Genomic DNA, 18,186 nt, shown 5'->3' on the forward strand with positions numbered 1-18,186 from the left:
AGGCGTTCACAAGCGCATTCGAACGCACTTTATCCGCATTCGAACATGACATAAAGAAAACTTATTTTTCTATGAAATAAATACTAAACTAAGAATAAAAGACACCCCTAAAGTGTATTCATGCTTGAGACATCCTTAGTGAAGTCCGAATTGTATCAATCTACCACGCTTCCATACACCTTGTCCTCAAGGTGACTGGAGTCAAACTTGCTATGTTCAGTGGGTTATCCTTAGTCAAACTTGGATACTTGTACTCCTACTGGCCCAAGGTGGGATTTAGGTCCGTCTACATTGAGTCCACTTAGTCTCGGGTGGTCGAACCAATTGACTCAATGTCAATTCATCTATAGAAATCTGGTGTATCTGATTGCGCTTGGGAGGTCGAGTTAGATGCAGTTGGGGAATCCTGATTAGGCCCACCCAGTGACTCGAGTTAGGTTCAACCAGCCACTGAACTGACTGTTGGTTGTGCTCATAATCGTTCTGCTCACTCCATGGATTAGGATCCAAGTCAAATGTATCCTGGTATAAGCAAACTCGACTTAAGTCAAGTAGAGGGTTTTTGATCATGTCCCTTATTTGACTTAACTAAGTCCCAAGTCCAGAGATGACTCACACTTCACTTGACCCCCTTGGCTCTTAGGTCCAACCCAGCTCATGTCTAGCAATTCAATCTGGTTAAGCCCAACCATGTAGCCATCTTGAAATTCTAACCACTTAGGGTTTTCAAAAAAATTTGAAACCCTTAATATTTCTCCCATAATTCTATCTCCAACTGTTGCCATAGGAGTTGCCTTGGCACGTAGCAACCTTATCTGAGTAGTGCCCACCTCTAGTAGTTGCTTTGGTAGGGTTCCCGACGGTGTGGCGGCAGTCGGCGGCGATGGAAGGTCGAAGTTGGCCCAAAAAATGAAATCTTCATCTCCTTCTCTGTCCCGTCGCAGGCACGGTACGGAGCCTTCGGCCGTCTGGAATATGAAAATAGCTGCCGGTGAGGTCCCTCTTGGGGGTGGCGGCGGTTGACTGCTATGGAAGGTTGAGGTTGACAAAAACAAAATCTTCATCTCTGTTTTCTTCATTTAGTCGCAGCCATGGCAGGAAGCTTTCGGCCGTCTGGGTGAGAAAAGTAGCAGCCCACGAGGTCTTTATGTGACTATCAGCGGTCGGTGCTGCTATTGGTGGAAGATTGCGGCTTTCTCCTTCGAGTTGTAGCTCGGCAAAGAGCTGCAACATCATCTCCGGAGACGACACTGTCGCAGTCAACCGTCGATTGACTGAGGAAAATGGTGGAAGGTTGTTGGAGGCCATATGTGATTTCTTCCTGGTTGCCGACTTGTCGTGGTTGCAAAGGGAGGTAGTGTAAGGCAGCCCAAGTGCCGGAACTCGCAGTTCCAGATCATCTCCCTCACCACTGATGAGGATTCCTGATGAGGGATATCTAGCGGCTATGTGTGGTCTTCCTCCATTCAACAGTGGTTTGCACGGTTGTCGACTCGTCGAAGAACTCTGTTCTGATGTCAAAAGAACCTTTCCAACCGTTGAGCTCGCCGGAGGAAACTGCTGCCTTGAAGTTGGACTCTTCGCCATTTCTGCAGGGATTGGGAAGGGTGCAGCCAGCCTTTTGTGGCTTGGTATGATCTCTCATTTAGGCCAAGGTTCGATCTCTTCCGATTTCTAGATCTGAACAGATTCTGCCACGAAACTTCAGAAATAGATCCCGAAAGATGCCGCCATCGGATCGACTTGAGATTTTGATATGTTGTAACTCCGGAAAAGAGCTTTCCAATAAATCAAGTTTCAGGCGAATCGGATGTAGGGATCTCGAGATGTCGTCCGATTAGTGGACGAACGTCAGGGGGTCTGTCTTAGGATTCGTGGATGGAGGCACGAGATTCTAGATGATGGTGGATGGTGGTGGATCGGCGTTAGTGGGGTGGCACCGGTGAATAAGTGGTGGTGGAAGGGTCATGGGTAATGGAAGGGTTAGGGCAAGTGTGGGATAGATTGGAAGAAAAGGGAAAAGTGGGCCGCCCCTAAGGGACTAGGGTGATTGGTCGATCGAGGGAGGTTAGAAGCGGCGTCGCCGGGGATCGAGAGAATGGGAGAGAAGAAGACGAAGGAGACAAGGCAAAGTACTTAATTCATCAATAATGATTCCATAGTTGCCATCCACATCTTTAGAGGCTAACCAAACAATTTAAAAATAATAATTATTAATCCTAAAACAGTAGATTTTTGCCGATCGCGTTCGAACGTGCCTAATCGCGTTCTCAGTATTTGCGAACTTAATGCAGGCGTTCACAAGCGCGTTTGAACGCAGTCTATCCGCATTTGAACGCAACGTTCGAATGCGATCAGGCGCGTTCGAATGCACATTTCGCATTCTCTGTTTTTGCGAACCTAATGCAGGCGTTCACAAGCGCGTTCGAATGCACTCCATCTGCGTTCGAATGCGACATATAGAAAACTTATTTTTTTATGAAATAAACACTAAAACAAGAATAAAAGACATCTCTAAAGTGTATCCATCCTCGAGACGTCCTCGGTGTAGTCCGAATTGTATCACTTTTCGTCATCCTAGATCAAAGGAGACCCTACCACAAATATGAATAGCATCCTCTTGCTGTTTGAGGAGGCTTAGGACTAGATCCAAATTGAGAGAATGCGATTTGGGGATGATTCACTCGAGGGGAGTTTCCAAAATTCAAAAGCAAAGACCTAATGGATTGGATTCATAAGGCTGAATAATATTCTCTTGGCAAGGTACTCCTAATGATCAAAAAGTTTTACTTGCTTTTATTCATCTTGAAGAAACAGTCCTTCGGTGGTCTCGATTGGCGAATACACAAAACGAGACTGAAATGTGGGAAGAATTAAGTAATGAGATCTATTAGTGGTTTGGTACATTCGGGTATGAGGACTTCCACCCTTCTCTGATCAAGACCATATAGAATTTGGCAATAGATGCCTATAGAGATGAATTTGAAAGAGTTAGTGTGTTGCCATGATCAGATTTATAGCTGAAAGTCCAAGTTTATTGTAGGCTTACGGTGTGATATGCCGAGTTGACATCAGAGCGTTGCGGCTTAGCAACTTGAAGCAAGATATCGGAGATGCTCTCTTAATGAAGGAGAAGCACACAGAGCTGAGGGTGATTTCAAGGCCCAGTTAGACTAGTAGAGATGGAAGGACTGTAGCTTGGCCACCCCAAAACATAGCCAACCTGGCGGCTGCTCCAATCAGGCCGAGGGCACAATTTCAGGTGTCCAACGACACGAGGACTGCGTCTAGGACCTCTAGACGAGCTCTCATAGCAACCTAGGTTGAGAAGTGAAGTGCTAAGGGTCTGTGTTTTAGGTGATGAAAAATTCACACCAGGTCACTGGTGTGCAAAGTCAAAAGGTAACTGTGATGTTGATTGATGGACTCGAGGGTGCTGAGGAAGACTTTGTGGATGAAACTCTAGATCTAGATGTTGCAGGAGTTGAGCCTCACGAGGAGGCCAAGGAGCTAGAGACCAAGTGAGGGCGGAACTCTCACTCCACACCTATTATGGAGTATCTTTTGGAAAAGTATCACACGGATTCTTGTTGACTTAGGGAGTACACAATTTTTTGGATGGCTGGTTGGTCTAGAAGCTTGGATTTGTGACCGACCTATTGTAGAGATTGACGTCGCCATTGGGGGACAGGGCAACCAATTCACCTTTGTAATCGCTATTGGATTTGTGATCGACCTATTGCAGCGGTATGCAATTGCGGGTGCAGGGCAACCAATTCACCTTGGATTTGTACCCTATCGCCCTGAGGAGTGGACGTCGTTCTTGGCACTTAGGGGCTGCAAAGTCTTGGGCCCGTAACATTTGATTTCAACGAGCTATGGCTCATATTTAGGCTCAATGGGAGAAAGGTATGGCTGGATAGAATTTGGTTGAGCCATTGTGCGAGTTTGCAGCAGATGTCTATTTTGTCGAGTCTACAAGACCTCTCCTATTTGATACAACTTGCTCCTACGAAGGTGGAGACGAGTCGTGGCTCAAGTATACTTGATGATCTTATTGATTTGCTGCAAGAGTTTGCTGCACTGTTCAAGGAACCAAGAGGATTGTTGAAACACCAAAACCTTCAAATACACGTGTAAACCGCATGGGTAAATCTCCCTATGTGGTGCATCACATGACTTGTCAGTAACAAATTTTCACAAGGCATGTAGCAATATTGGTTCATACCATAAATAATCTCAATAATAAGAGTCCAGATATAAGTTCCACATGTCACAACAAGTCCTCAAGATACATATCCAAAATACAATTTTAAGCTCCAAAATACGTCAATCGTAATGCCCTCGCAGGGGCTTAATACAACTAATAGACATAGACATAACTGAAATAGAAAAGCAGCTACTCCTTGCTACCCGCACCTGCTTTCTCTAGCTCTAAAATGATGCCACCAAGAGATGGTAAGTACACAGCCCAGCGAGTAGAATCCATACAATCTATCATAATAAAATCACGGGTGCATATCCAATGCATGCCTATAATTGCTAGTGATAACAATACGCTTATTTAAATGACTTACCATGGGTTACTAAATTAATGCAATCAATAAAGATTACACATCACTATTCTAGAACATGCCAACTTCTAATCATATTAGGTTAAGTCCACATAGATATAAAGCTTGATACAATCTTTTGTTCATACAAATCTCAATCATAGTGTTTACATATTAGTCATTTCATGCTCACCAAGGCATTAATCATGTTTTATCATAGCTTACTGAGTCATTCACCATACAGTGCGGATATTCTCAAGAAAATCATCCATCATATAACCATCCATTATCTTATATATCGATGAGGGATATATACACATCAACGATAGCTGTGCCACATGATTAATGCCTTGGTGAGCATGAAATGACTAAACTATTTTTTTATTGCTATGCATAACATGTAAACACTATGATTGAGATTTGTATGAATAAAAGATTGTATTAAGCTTTATACCTGTGTGGACTTATCCTCATATGATTAGGAGTTGGCATATTCCAGGATAGTGACGTGTAGCTTTATTGATTGTATTGATTTAGTAACTCATGATAAGTCATTTAAACAAGTGTATTTATGAATGACATTTTTTGGCCGCTTCTGCACTAGCATGCTTGGTATTTATAGTCGAACATTGCAAAACCACTTGCGGCATTGTGGGATGAGATGCAAGTGGAGTACCTCGTGCATATTATTTCAGCGAATGTAGTTTCAACCAACCCAGGGAAGATAGCATGTCTGGTTGGTTGGGAAGATCGCTGCCTCTTTCACAGCGTTGCTAAGGACATGTTCACATAGACGGAGAAAGCCACAATTGCTTTTGAAGACTTGGAGGAATCGATAATTTCAGCCCCTATTCTGTCTCTACTTGATTTCAGCAAATAGTTTGTGGTGGAGTGCGATGCATAGGAGGAGGGGCAGACCTATTGCCTTCCTAAGCAAGGGTTTGTCGGAATGCTCATAGTAGATATCAACTTATGAGCATGAGATGGCAATTCTGCACGAGATCAGAAAGTAGTGGCCTTATTTGATAGGGTAGCACTTTGTAATTAGGATGGACCAGAGGAGCCTACCGTACTTCATCCAGCAACAGGTGCACACTTCTGCACAACAGAAGTGGGTGACAAAGCTGCTGGGGTATGACTACGAGATCACCTACATGAAAGGAATTGAAAACTGGGCAGCCCATGCACTATCGTGCCACCTTGTTGTCGGCAAGCTTGCAGCTTTCTCCGCACTCGTTTTCTTTTTCTTGTTGGACTCGAGGGAGGTAGTACTACTGACCCAAATATTGTATGTTTGTTTTAGGAGGTAGTAGTTGATCCGGCGAGCTATCCTAAGATCGATGCACGAGATGGTTTGTTGGTGGACTGGGTGCATTCAGGTGCCTGGGGACTCGGTACTTTAGACTTATTTGTTGGAGTATTCTCATGACACTCCCACAGCAGGTATGAAAGCTTAAGTGTAAGCTCAAATTTGGCAACCGGTGAAAGCTAAAATGTTGAAGCCGACGGGCTGCTACAGCCTTTGCTGGTTGAGCAGGTGTGGGAAGATATTTCTATGAATATCATTAGATAACTCTATGAATTACATTGAGGAGCTGCCAAAGTCTAGAGGCTATTCGATGATATTTGTTGTGGTGGATTGGCTGACCAAGAGCATTCACTTTTTGGCAATGACGCGTCCATTTTCAGCCAATACTATCGCTGAGGTTTTTGTTTGGATGTTGCCAAACTTCATGGGATGCTGAGGACTATAGTTTCAAATTGATATGAACCGAACTCAGCCCGGATCAATCTTGGGTGAGGAAGACAGACTACGCAATCCGAGGAGAATATTTGCCATATATTGTGCCATCATTAGAAAATTATGAAATAGGTTGGATTTGATAATTAACTTTTTGACTTACGTTTTTGGTTTTTATACCATTCGCAGATTTGGATCACTGCTAGGGGTAAAATACGATGGAATCTCGGTGGAAGGGTTGGTGATGGAAGGTGATGGTAATGGTGGAGATGAAATGGATGTGGGTTATGATAGAGATTGCTCGAGGTCTATAGGGTGGCGGAAGAGGAAGGAGAAGTGAGTTGGTGTCCCAAGGAAGAGAGAGGGTTCGACAGATAAGAGAGGCTAGGGCTTGAGAGTGGGGCGAGAAGTTTTTAGTTTAGAGGGTAGAAGAAATGATAACTTGATAATTTCATTCATAATCCCTAATGAGCCTACCATCCACATTATATATTGGTAGCTAACTTAGCAAAAACAACCTAATAATCTTGTCCTAATATAATCACCCTCGTCGAGTGCATTCAAACGTGCCTGAGAGGCATTTGAATGTGCTTTGAGTGGTCTTTGTATTTGCGAATCCACATAAGCGTTAGAATGCAGTTTGAGCATTCTCTCTTTGGGAATGGTACTCAGGTGTTTGAACGCCCTTTTCTTGACGTTCGAGCGCACCTGCCAGAAACTTTATTTTCTAAGGAAAACTAAAAATTACACAAGAAATGGAACCATCAGTCAAATCCTAACGCAAATCATGATCGCATCTTCATCAGTGACTTCTGGACACATTATTTCAGATTCGTGTATCCATGCTAAGTCCATGGCATTAGCTATCGTCCAAGGATTGAAAGATTTCACTTTTAGTTGTATTTACTCTCTAGCCCTTTGATGAGGCAACCCAACAGCGCTGACACTAGCCATTCATAAACTCTTGAGGCTAGTTTCTCGAAATCGTCCTGGCATTGACTGACGATTCCTATTTGCTGGAACTTCTTTAAGTCTTCATCAAAGATATCATATTCAAACAGCCAGAACCTTGATGTTAACCACCGAGTAAACTCTGACCAATCTATTAATTGGTTTATCTTTTTAAACCACCGGATTCATTGCGAAGCCTAATCCTTTAGGTGGAACATGGCAAGCCTAACTCTCTTGCTAGCTGTGTTCCTTCATAGACGAAAAATTGCTTTGTCTTAAATATCTAACCTATAGGATCTTCCCCCAAAAATTTCAAAAAGTCTAGATGGGTTACTCAGTGTTGAACTCGCCCAATCTGGATGCCCTTAACTGCTCTAGCAGGAGTTGCCTCTAGCCTCCCCTCCATCCTGGCCAGCATCTGATCCTTCATCTCCGTTAGTTTTTATTTAATATGTATAGCTTCTTCATGCTCCAATTCTTATTTGCTTGTGGACGAAGAGTCAACTCTAGCGCATTGAGATGGTCCTCAACCAATGTCACCTGTGTCTTTGACATCCTCCCCAACTTTGCTGGTAGATGTAACAAAAATAATTTGAACAAGTCTTAGCTTGCTACTTTCTCTTGTTTCATCGCCTATGGTGCTATCCAAAATGCTTGTGCCATTGTCATTTCCTCATGTTCTAGATGTTGAGGTAGGGCAGGTTGCAGCATGCTTGAGTTTCATGCTTTTCTTTTGGATCTATAAATTTGTACTTTTATCAGGTCAGTCAAGCTTGAACATATTGAATTATGTGCTCTGACTAAGGCCATGACCGACATGGGGTTTGCTCACGTCTATGCAAAATATGAAACATACTTATAAATGAAGGATTCTTGACAAGATCTTTAGTGTATAAGTCCTTTTATGTATTTAGTGTTCTTACTTCTTAATGCTTATGTCAATTATATTGTTGATCTCATAATTACTTAACTTATCTTAATATAGTTTCATCATGATAATTATTTTAACTCTTCTGTTTTCCTTAATGGTTTCAGGTTGTCATAATATCGGGATTTATAGTATCTGGTAAGTGGATTTTCATATTCAATTTTTTTTCTTTTTTCATGCAAAATGCTGGCTTTAAAGTATCATTTCATCCCTTTCCCTGTGAAGTAAGATAAAAAGAGCTATCTTCCAACAAAAGAGAGCAATGTCATGTGCCTTTTGATATGTATCATTTCTAAGGTATAAAAACCATATGGTTACTGTATATTAGGAGAAATACATGTAGAAGCATTCAAGACCATCTTGAAAATTAGCCTGAGATGGGATTTGTGCATTTAAAACATTTTTCTTCAGTAGAACAGTTTAGAAAAGCAACCCAGAATCTGTAAAGATTCCTTTATATGAACAGTTTGCATAAGATAAAGTGTGTTTACTAGCAATTGGCATTGATCAGTACTAAGCATCCTGAAACATTTTTCTGAATTTAAATGGTTTAAGAAAGCTACCCAGAATCTTTGAAAAATGACTTATATGGATGATTTGCTCAAGAGAAATTGTGCTCATTTGATATGTCATATGTCAGTATTGAGTATATATATAAGGCTACATAATAAAATAAATTAAAAATCCTAGTGCACGAGGCTTCTGCTTATAAAGAAGGGGAGATGTATGCAGCAAACTTTTTGGATAATTATATTTCTGTTGGGAATACTTCTATTTACATAAGAAAATATTGTTTAGTATTAGCTACTTGCAGAGCTTGTTCTTCCTAGGCAGCCATACTCTTAGACCTTTAGGTCTCTTATATCTCCAGTGCTTTCCTATTAAATATAACTATGTTAGTTCCTCTGCGCCTCAGCTATTCAATCTAGAAAAGGTTTGATATAAAAAAGTTGGCTATAATATTGGAGCCTCTTACTTGTTCCTATTGCTTGTGAAATTTCAGTTTGATAGACCCACTGCTTTTAAAGGTGGCTGTCATGGCAGGGCTGCGAGCCGGCCGCCATGGCCATGCACCTAGGCGGCCTACTGCCATTAGCAGGCCACCATTCCTCTTCTTCTTCTTCTTCTTCTTCTTCTTCTTCTTCTTCTTCTCCTTCTTTTCTCTCTTTTTGCCTTGGGAACCCACTTTTCTTTTTCTCTCTCTGGGCTTTGGGAGTAGACTAGTTGTTTCAAAACATTGTGGGCCCTCAATGTAGAGAGGAGAAATGGTGAGATAAGTTGTCATGCTATGTATATATATATATATTATATATACTTTTAATAAAAACGTATATATATATACACACATACATATATATATATATATACATACACACAGATACATACATACATATATATATATATAGTTAATTTGTGATTTTTTTTATGGTTGTAAATTACTATCAAAAAATTCATATATCCTATATTAATAAATAATATATATTATATATAATTAGTTTTCATCTTTTATATATTAAAAATGTTAGACCGTCTTGGTGCCCACTTTTTGCCTTTCAATACACTGGATAGACTAGAGTATTCAAGAAGTTGGGAAACTTGAGTGTGAAAGGCAACTTGAAAATGACAAATATTAGAATATGTCCTATGTAGTTGTACTATACACTAATCCCCTATATATTCTATGGTGTTAGGGGATGCGAAGTATTAAACAAAAGAAATAATTAATAGGATTTTTTAACCCATATATCTTAAAGGAAATGAACACCAACTGAATTAGTGTCGCACCCCACTACTACTACACTATAGCAGAAGGGGATGGGGACTAGTCGCAACCTACTGAGACTATGCCCAGTAGAGTCCAAGACCTCCAAAGCACCTATCACAATGTTATCTATAGAAAATAGCATAGATACGAAATTAGCGCAACTATAAATTTTGTCATCTCTTTATTAAATAAAACTTGATGTCTAATTTACATTAATTCCATCAAAGGTCTATACAATGTCATATGTACTAGTTTTGACTTAGAAATAGAAGCCACATGGGGCTAACAACTATACTTAATTGGTAGGATACAAAATAATACAACAGTCAAAATCATAGTTCTAAGTTTCGGTCGATCTAGAGTGGGTTGACCAAAATTGATTATGAAGCCGATCCCGATCCAAACTGGTTTCAGCCTGGTATTGCCGATCCATTTCTGGTCGGGATCAGTCAAAACCCACCGAAATTGGGAGAGAGAAAAGGAGAAAGAGAGGGAGGATAGTAAGGAAAAAAAAAGAGAAAAAAAGGAGAGAGAAAGAGCTCATTAGAGGGAGTGAGAAAAAGAGAAAATACCTTGTCGGAGCTCGTTGGAGAAGCATCGCCCGAGAAAAATTGGAGAGGGAAAGACTAAGAGAGAAGGAAGTTGGTGAGGGAGAGGGAGAGTTAGTGGGAGAGATCGAGAGATGAGAGAGAATCAGAGAGAGATCAAGAGAAAGGAGTCGGTGAGAGAGTTAATGAGAGAGGGGAGTCAGTGAGGGAGAGAGAGTGGTAGTAGAAGACAGAGTGAGGTAGTGGGAGAGTTAATAAGAGAGAATTAGTGGGAGTGAAGGAGAGTTAGTGGGAGAGGATTAATGAGAGAGAATCAGAGAGGGTTTAATAAGAGAGTTTGTGAGGAAGAGTAAGAATTTTTTTTTATTTGTATGAGAGAGTGAATAGTAGAAAGAGAAATTAAGAAAATAATGTTTATTTTTTATTTTTAGATTTATATATGATAATTTATATTTATATCTTATTATTATTATTTTTTAAAAATTTTAGAATTTTTCTATAATTTAAAAATTATTTTAAAATATAAATCGATACAGATAGTCGATAATGCTGATACTGCTGATACGGTCGATACATATTGTTTTTTTAAACGGCCAATTCCGATCTCGTTTTCGATACTTGGAACCTTAGTCAAAATGACATAATTACTAATGTGTTATCCAAAATAATATCTTAAAATACATTTGGAATGGGGAGAATAACATAATGAGTTTGCAGCTCAGCTTAGTAAGTATAATTATTTTAAAAATCAATTATACAATAAAAACTATACCAGAGTACGTGAATAACCACAGTAGCAAATCAAGCTCCAATGCACAAATCCAAATGCATGTAGTATAATCAAAATCACGTCATACATTATATAACTTGGATATAGTTAACATTTCAAATATATAGATATATATATATATATATATATATATATCAACTCATGTAGTATCCATTTTAACTTCGGGATACCAGAGTATCAGTGTATTGGCCCCACTGATAGAGCCTGTCCCTAGTAATCCCCAAGGTAACAAGGTCTGTCCCATTTATATTTTAGGATATTAGAGTTTTTGGATTTCTATCCGTGTAATCACATATTAGTATTCATCTATTAACCAACCAATATAATACACGGTTCTAGTCAAATGCCTCAAATGATAGCATTCAAGCTCATAATCTATAACATATAGCTTTAGAAAGCCTCCAAATATCAAGTTCATATAGCATTCAAGCTCATAATCTATAACATATAGCTTTAGAAAGCCTCCAAATATCAAGTTCATATTAAGCAGAAAATCAACAAATATAACTTTCAAAAGAACAAATCTTTATAGTGCATTCATACAAATACATATATCAAACTAGGTCATCTGTAAAACCAACTCGTGCAAAATAGAAATGGCAACATCTATATTGAGCAAAGCATATAAATAAGTACCAAATAAAGAACTCATATAAACCAACTCGTCCATATCCCATAGCTCAATGATGCTTCACAAAACTTTTTAGTTGCATAAATAGGAAAACCAGCCTTACCCACAAGGTATAAAAATATTTCATTTATTTAAATACACTAATAACAAAACCAGCCTTACCTTGATATCTATATAATTGTCCACAAGAAATACCTATCCGCTTAATCATATCCAAGGATGGTTGTCTCATAGGCACGGCATGTGCCGCGGCACTTGTTGGCTGTGCCGCTAGAGGGGGGAAAGAATAAAAGGAGGCAGATTACGCACTCACCTTCAATCTTCGATCTCATCTGTAATGCCCCCGCCTGGCATAGGCATGTGTAGGCCCACGTGCCCACATGGCATGTGTAGGCCCACGTGCCCACATGGCATGTGTGACTCACGTGACAGGACAAGCGGGGCCTATCACGCACAGATACCCTCCTGTGCACGTATAATCATGACATCATTAAATACTACCTGTTAACATATCCATACTCACATAATCTAATACCAAATAAATCATACTATCAACCAAATAAACTTGTTAACATATGAATATCCAAGTCCACAATAATATATACTAGACTATAAAATAAATTATGATATCATCAAGTTAAACTTATTAACAAAATTATATCTATATCCACAACAACCATACTAAACAGCTACATAATCTGGCAAGGCTCACATAGGCCACGATAAACCATTAAAATACAACTTATAACTATTGGCACATAAGTATAATATAATCCGACCTGTATTGTACAAATCATCGTCTAATATAAAGAAGTACAAATATCAAATAATTATACAACTCAAATTCTATATAAACTATCATTTATACCATCTCGCATTTATATCTCAAGTCGCTATCTCGTACCCTAATATCTAGGGGGTTAAAAGAAATAAAAAGAGTTATTAGCTAAAGACTCAGTGAAACCCCGAGTCAGTGATATCAAACATAGAGTAAATTATGCACTGAATAATATGAATCAGAAAGAAACATGATGCCATGTATGAGCATGCATATATATATCCTCGATGACATATATATATAAATGAAATAAATGAGCATATTATATCCTTAATCAAAATATGATAAAATTATAATATAATATCATCAAATATAACAACATATGATGTATAACAATCATGATCCAGTGATACTAGTCACATTAATGATGATGCATGATGCATGCCAACCACTATATATTTGTATATGTTAGAGCTAGATATAATTCTCATATCTCTCACTATCATAATCGTCTGTGTCAACTCTGAATATCACCCCCTATGCTGGACTACGGTACCCAGCCCCAAACTCGATACACATCATGCCACAAGCTCAAAGCATACCTTGTCATATGCTAAGAGTATCTCTAGAGATAAATCATACCCTGCCATACGCTAAGGGTATATCAATGATAGTTGTACCCTGTCATACGCTAAGAGTACAACTATCTGCTATCACCATACTCTGTCATACGCTAAGAGTATGTCTAGTATTAGTCCGGACTAGATACCGTTCCAGCCATCATATCACATACATAAGTATTTTCATAATTTCCTATACATGATAGATTTATATATATATGCAGTACTGCAACAGATTATACAATTCAGGAATTTAGGTGGTAAAGAAGCCAAGAGAAAAATGATGTAATTTTGACTCTAACCATGTATCTAATATATGCATACTTCTGCTAGTCTATCACATGCACACTTATGCTAGAGATTATCTTAGTATAACATCATAATAGTATAATCATCTCCAATCATCTCTATATATTACCAATGTAATTAGATCCCATATCAACCTAATCAAATGCATGATAAAATATGCTTGACTGAAATTATTTCTAGATAAAGTCATAATTATGCTCGAGGTCAGAACATGCATGTACATAATATATAATATATCCTAATTTGAGAAAGGCGTCTTAGGGGATAAAACTACTTACATCTGATCAGAAGACCCAACACGTATCCCTCACGTCCATCAATTAACCGTCACACATCACTAGCAAGGTTTACGAGGTCTCAAATAAGGGGGTTTGGAGTTTGAAAATATTTAAGTAACATAAAGTTAGTTGTTTATCCGATTATAATCCGTTCAAGTAAAATATAATATTTTATTAGGTTTAAAATTGATTAGATTCATAGGATAGATTTGATTATGATAATATTAATATGCTATTACCATAATTTATATTTATTTACTAAAAATCCTAGTTTGCTAATTATAGAATAAGTAATAAGTAAATAGTAATTTATCTCCTTTTTGTAAATAACCAAAGACGGCTATATATATATATGATTTAATAAAAATATAATTATAAAAATAATATTATCAATACTTATTTTGTAATACCTACTTTTATTTAATTGATCATAAATTATACGCAAAATAGTCATTATCCTATTATACAAAAATAATATGCAAGTCTAGTATTCCATTTTATACAAACTATTAGACAATAATAATATACTAAAAATAGTTATATAAAATATAAATATAAATGTAAGATTATTATGAATGAGACTACATATATTAATCTAATAAATAAAAACTAAACTATAAATAAATTTATAGGCAATATTTATAATTAAAATTAATAAATTATTATACTAAAAATACTTAGTAAAATTATATTAGTTAGTGTAAATTATCAAAATAATTAATTATCTAAATAGACTAATTTACCTAACATTAGAAAATAATTATATAAAAAACAATAATCCTTTTCGCTAAGCATTGTCTGCTACACCGGTGGCGGTGGCGGTTCCAAGGGAGGTAGCGGCGGTCGACAGGTCGGTGGGACGGCGGCGGTAGTAGTGAGAGGGAGGGAGAAAGAGAGTTTGAGAGAGAGAGAGAGAGAGGAGAGACCGAAAGAGAGTGGAGAGAAGTAAAAGAGAGGCGATGGAGGGGAGGTGGCAACTGCGACGGTGGTGGGGCCCGCCGCAGCTAGCTGACCCGGCCTGGTTGGCCGAGTCGACAGTTGTAGGCGCACGTGGCACCCTCAACGTGCACCCACAATCTGCATGGCACGAGCTCATGCCATGCAATAATAATTTCTTTTTACATAATTTCTTTCTTTTTGTCTCTCTTTTTTTAATTTAATTTATGTACTATTATTATTATTATAGTTATTAATATTATTATTTTATTTTATTTTAATTTAATTAATTTATTATTATTATTTTATCTAGGTTATAACATCATCGTCGTCGCCGCTTGTTGTCGAGCTCGTCATCGCTTGTCGTTCGGGTGCCAGAGATCGTCGATAAAGCATTGCTCACATTAGCCGCTTCGACGCCGATGCTCTAGCTCAAGGAGGAAGAAGAGCTCGAGTGGGTCGGGTGCGCGTGTGGAATAAAAATACTTAAGTTATAGATCTGAAGTCGCTGATGAAACAATTCGAGCACACGAACATGAAACAAAGTACACGAGATGGCGAGAAGCATACATCTAGAAGAAGAGGCTGATGATAGTATATTAAGGGATTAGTCTTAAGTAACCATTGTGGAATCAGCTTTTAAGATGTAAGTGCAGGTCTATCAAGGTGGCCGTGGTTAACAAAACATGAGTTCGCAGGTGTGGGTATGTTCTACCGAAAGTCGACATGAGGTGAATGAGATGAAGATACGTTTGACAACGATGGCTGGGTGGGGTCACGGAGGCCAAGAGGGTCACAAGTGGTTGAGAGAATAGTAGCATGGGTTGTGGGGTGGGTGGGCTTTGTGCTTAACTCGGATTGAGGAAGGGCAATTCATGAAAGTTGAAAAGAAAATGTTAATAAAGGCAGAGTTGGTGGTATCGGGTGAAGAATGATAAGTTTGGGCACTTTTGCATCTAAGCCCCTTAACTATATAAAATTTTAGGGAAATTTGTATATAACACCGTGTCTTTTAGCTAAATTTGTATTTGCACTCTACATTTTCACTATTTACAAATCGAGCTCTGTGATTTAGGAAATATATGCAGAAAACACCCTGAGTTAGATTTAAATTAATACCGTGAGAATATTCTGTTAATTAAAGATATTTTATTTCTAAAATACCTTAAATATCTAAAATGCCTTTAGATTGATCGTTGACCTCGAGGTTGACATTGAGGTTGACCCGCGGAGAAAGCGGCCACGATCCTCGCCCCTCGTCGGCGTCCTCAAGCCTCACCGGCGTCTCCAAGGTTGACCCTGATCTCAGCGGAGCCCTCGATCTTGGCGGCATATGCCGAGACCTTGCGCTCGATGGGGCATCCGGCGTCCTCGGCCCTCACCTCTCGTCAGCATCCTCGAGCCTTGTTGGTGTTCTCGAGCCTCGCTCGAGTTCTCGAGGTTGACCCTCGATCCCGGTGAAGGGCTGCTCCCTACCATCACGATGCAGACACGGGATCCCGACAAGAGAGGTTGGGATGATGAGGAGGGAGGAGGGAATGAGGAGGGAGGAGAGAATGAGGCGGGAGGAGGGAGGAGGGAGGAGTGTTAGGTGGGGATGATGAGGGAGAAGGGTTGGGTTTAGTTGGTTTTGGGTTCGGTTGGGTTTAGTTGGTTAGTGGGTTAGGTTGGGTGTTAGTTGGTTAGGTGGTTTGGGTTTGGTTTAGTTGGTTAATAGGTTGGGTTGGATTTAGTTATTAAGTTGGGTTGGGTTGGGTTGAGGGTATTTTTGTAATCTTCTTAGTATAGTTAACTTAACCCAAAGGTTGGGTTAAATTTAACTAACAGATCTAACAACAGGGTATTTTCTACACATATTACCCAATTCATAGGGCTCGATTTGCAAATAGTGAAAATGTAGGGTGTAAATACAAATTTAGCTAAAAGGCAGGGTGTTGTATACAAATTTTCCAAAATTTTAAAACAATCCACATATGAAGTGTTATGTTATCTTTCTTTTTCTTTTCTCTATTCTTCTCTCTCTAACTCTTAGAGTTACACCAACTTACTGTTGATTCCTCATTTGAGAATTTTCTCACCCTTATCTAACTTACTATGAGGTGTCAAGCCATCACAATTAGCTAGGTGGTTACTTTGTCATGCCTAACATTAGTTAGATAGTAGCTAGATTAATAAATAACTAAGCATAATAAGTTTACTAAATTATATTAAAACCTAAAAGAAAATCGTTCTAAATCAATAAGACACTAATTTAAATAATTAATCTTTACCATGGAATATAAACTCAATTAAATCACTAATCAATCTTAGCTATCTAGTCATTAACACAAGAAATCTAGTTTTGCACAACATGATTGAGAAAACACATTCATTGCTTCAATTCTTCTCATGCTTAACTAGTTCTTTTAGACCTAATAATACGATTGCAAACATAGAAGAATGAATTTTCTCACCTAGTCTAAATAACATGAAGAATACCAAAATTACTTCAAATATGTCACTAGAGATAAATCTAAGATTCATCAAAGATTAAGGGTCACCACATTCTACTATTGTTAAAATAAGTTTTGTCCCTGAAACTGAGTAATTGCCACTAGATATCATACTATATATATATATATATATATATATATATATATATATATATATTGTATAAGGATATCACAATTAGTTATCGTTCTCTTAAGTTCTACTACTATTTTACATATTTTGGATTTGTTTGCACTCTTGTTATGAAATTGCCTCCATTTACACATGCCATACTAGATTCCATTAGTCAATATTTAATAAAGAGATTGAATTATTTGATACAATGTTCTTTTAGAAAAAGTATATAGAACTGCTAAATGTTTCAAAGAAGTATTATCCCAAAATTATTACCATGGCAAGTGCAACTGTATTACAATTGTCTAGTATATTTAAGAAAATCAGTTACATACTCGGCCCCTAAATTTATCACCTCTAATTAATTTTTTTTTTAGCCTTAATTATACAAGCAATATGATTCCTAGCCATGCTTTTACTCATATTCTTTTAAATTAGTATAAATGTATGAAGATGATGCAATGACTACAAAGTTATAAGGAAAAGTTAATAGTTCATACTAATTATAATACTAATTACCTAAAACTATTGAAGAGTTTGTCTTGCGCTTTTGTCGAGGAGCATAAGATAAAATAAATATAGTGAAAAATGGTGAAGAAGAGGAACAAGAGAAGAGAACAATGATTGAACGAGAGTTGAACGCATGTATAAGATTTTGATGCCTGAAAATGGAAGGACAACGCGGAGAAAGAAGAGGAAGAATAGGAAGAAGGGCTTGATGCGTGAGGGAAGAAGTTGGGATTTGATGGTGAGG

The 18,186-nt window shown here is 38.2% G+C and overlaps 1 protein-coding gene across 1 annotated transcript in view; it reads left to right on the plus strand.

Annotated features, from left to right (window-relative positions):
- Window positions 1-18,186, plus strand: part of LOC140776608 (uncharacterized) — a 54,845-nt gene that overhangs the window by 34,703 nt on the left and 1,956 nt on the right. Inside the window, exon 8 of the mRNA XM_073120359.1 lies at window positions 8,281-8,311. Within this exon, the coding sequence (XP_072976460.1) occupies window positions 8,281-8,311 (31 nt within the window). The remainder of the gene's footprint in view (window positions 1-8,280; window positions 8,312-18,186) is intronic.

Source organism: Typha angustifolia, chromosome 14 (assembly GCF_048772165.1).
Source record: "Typha angustifolia cultivar Huaian chromosome 14, ASM4877216v1, whole genome shotgun sequence".
Taxonomy (NCBI): domain Eukaryota; kingdom Viridiplantae; phylum Streptophyta; class Magnoliopsida; order Poales; family Typhaceae; genus Typha; species Typha angustifolia.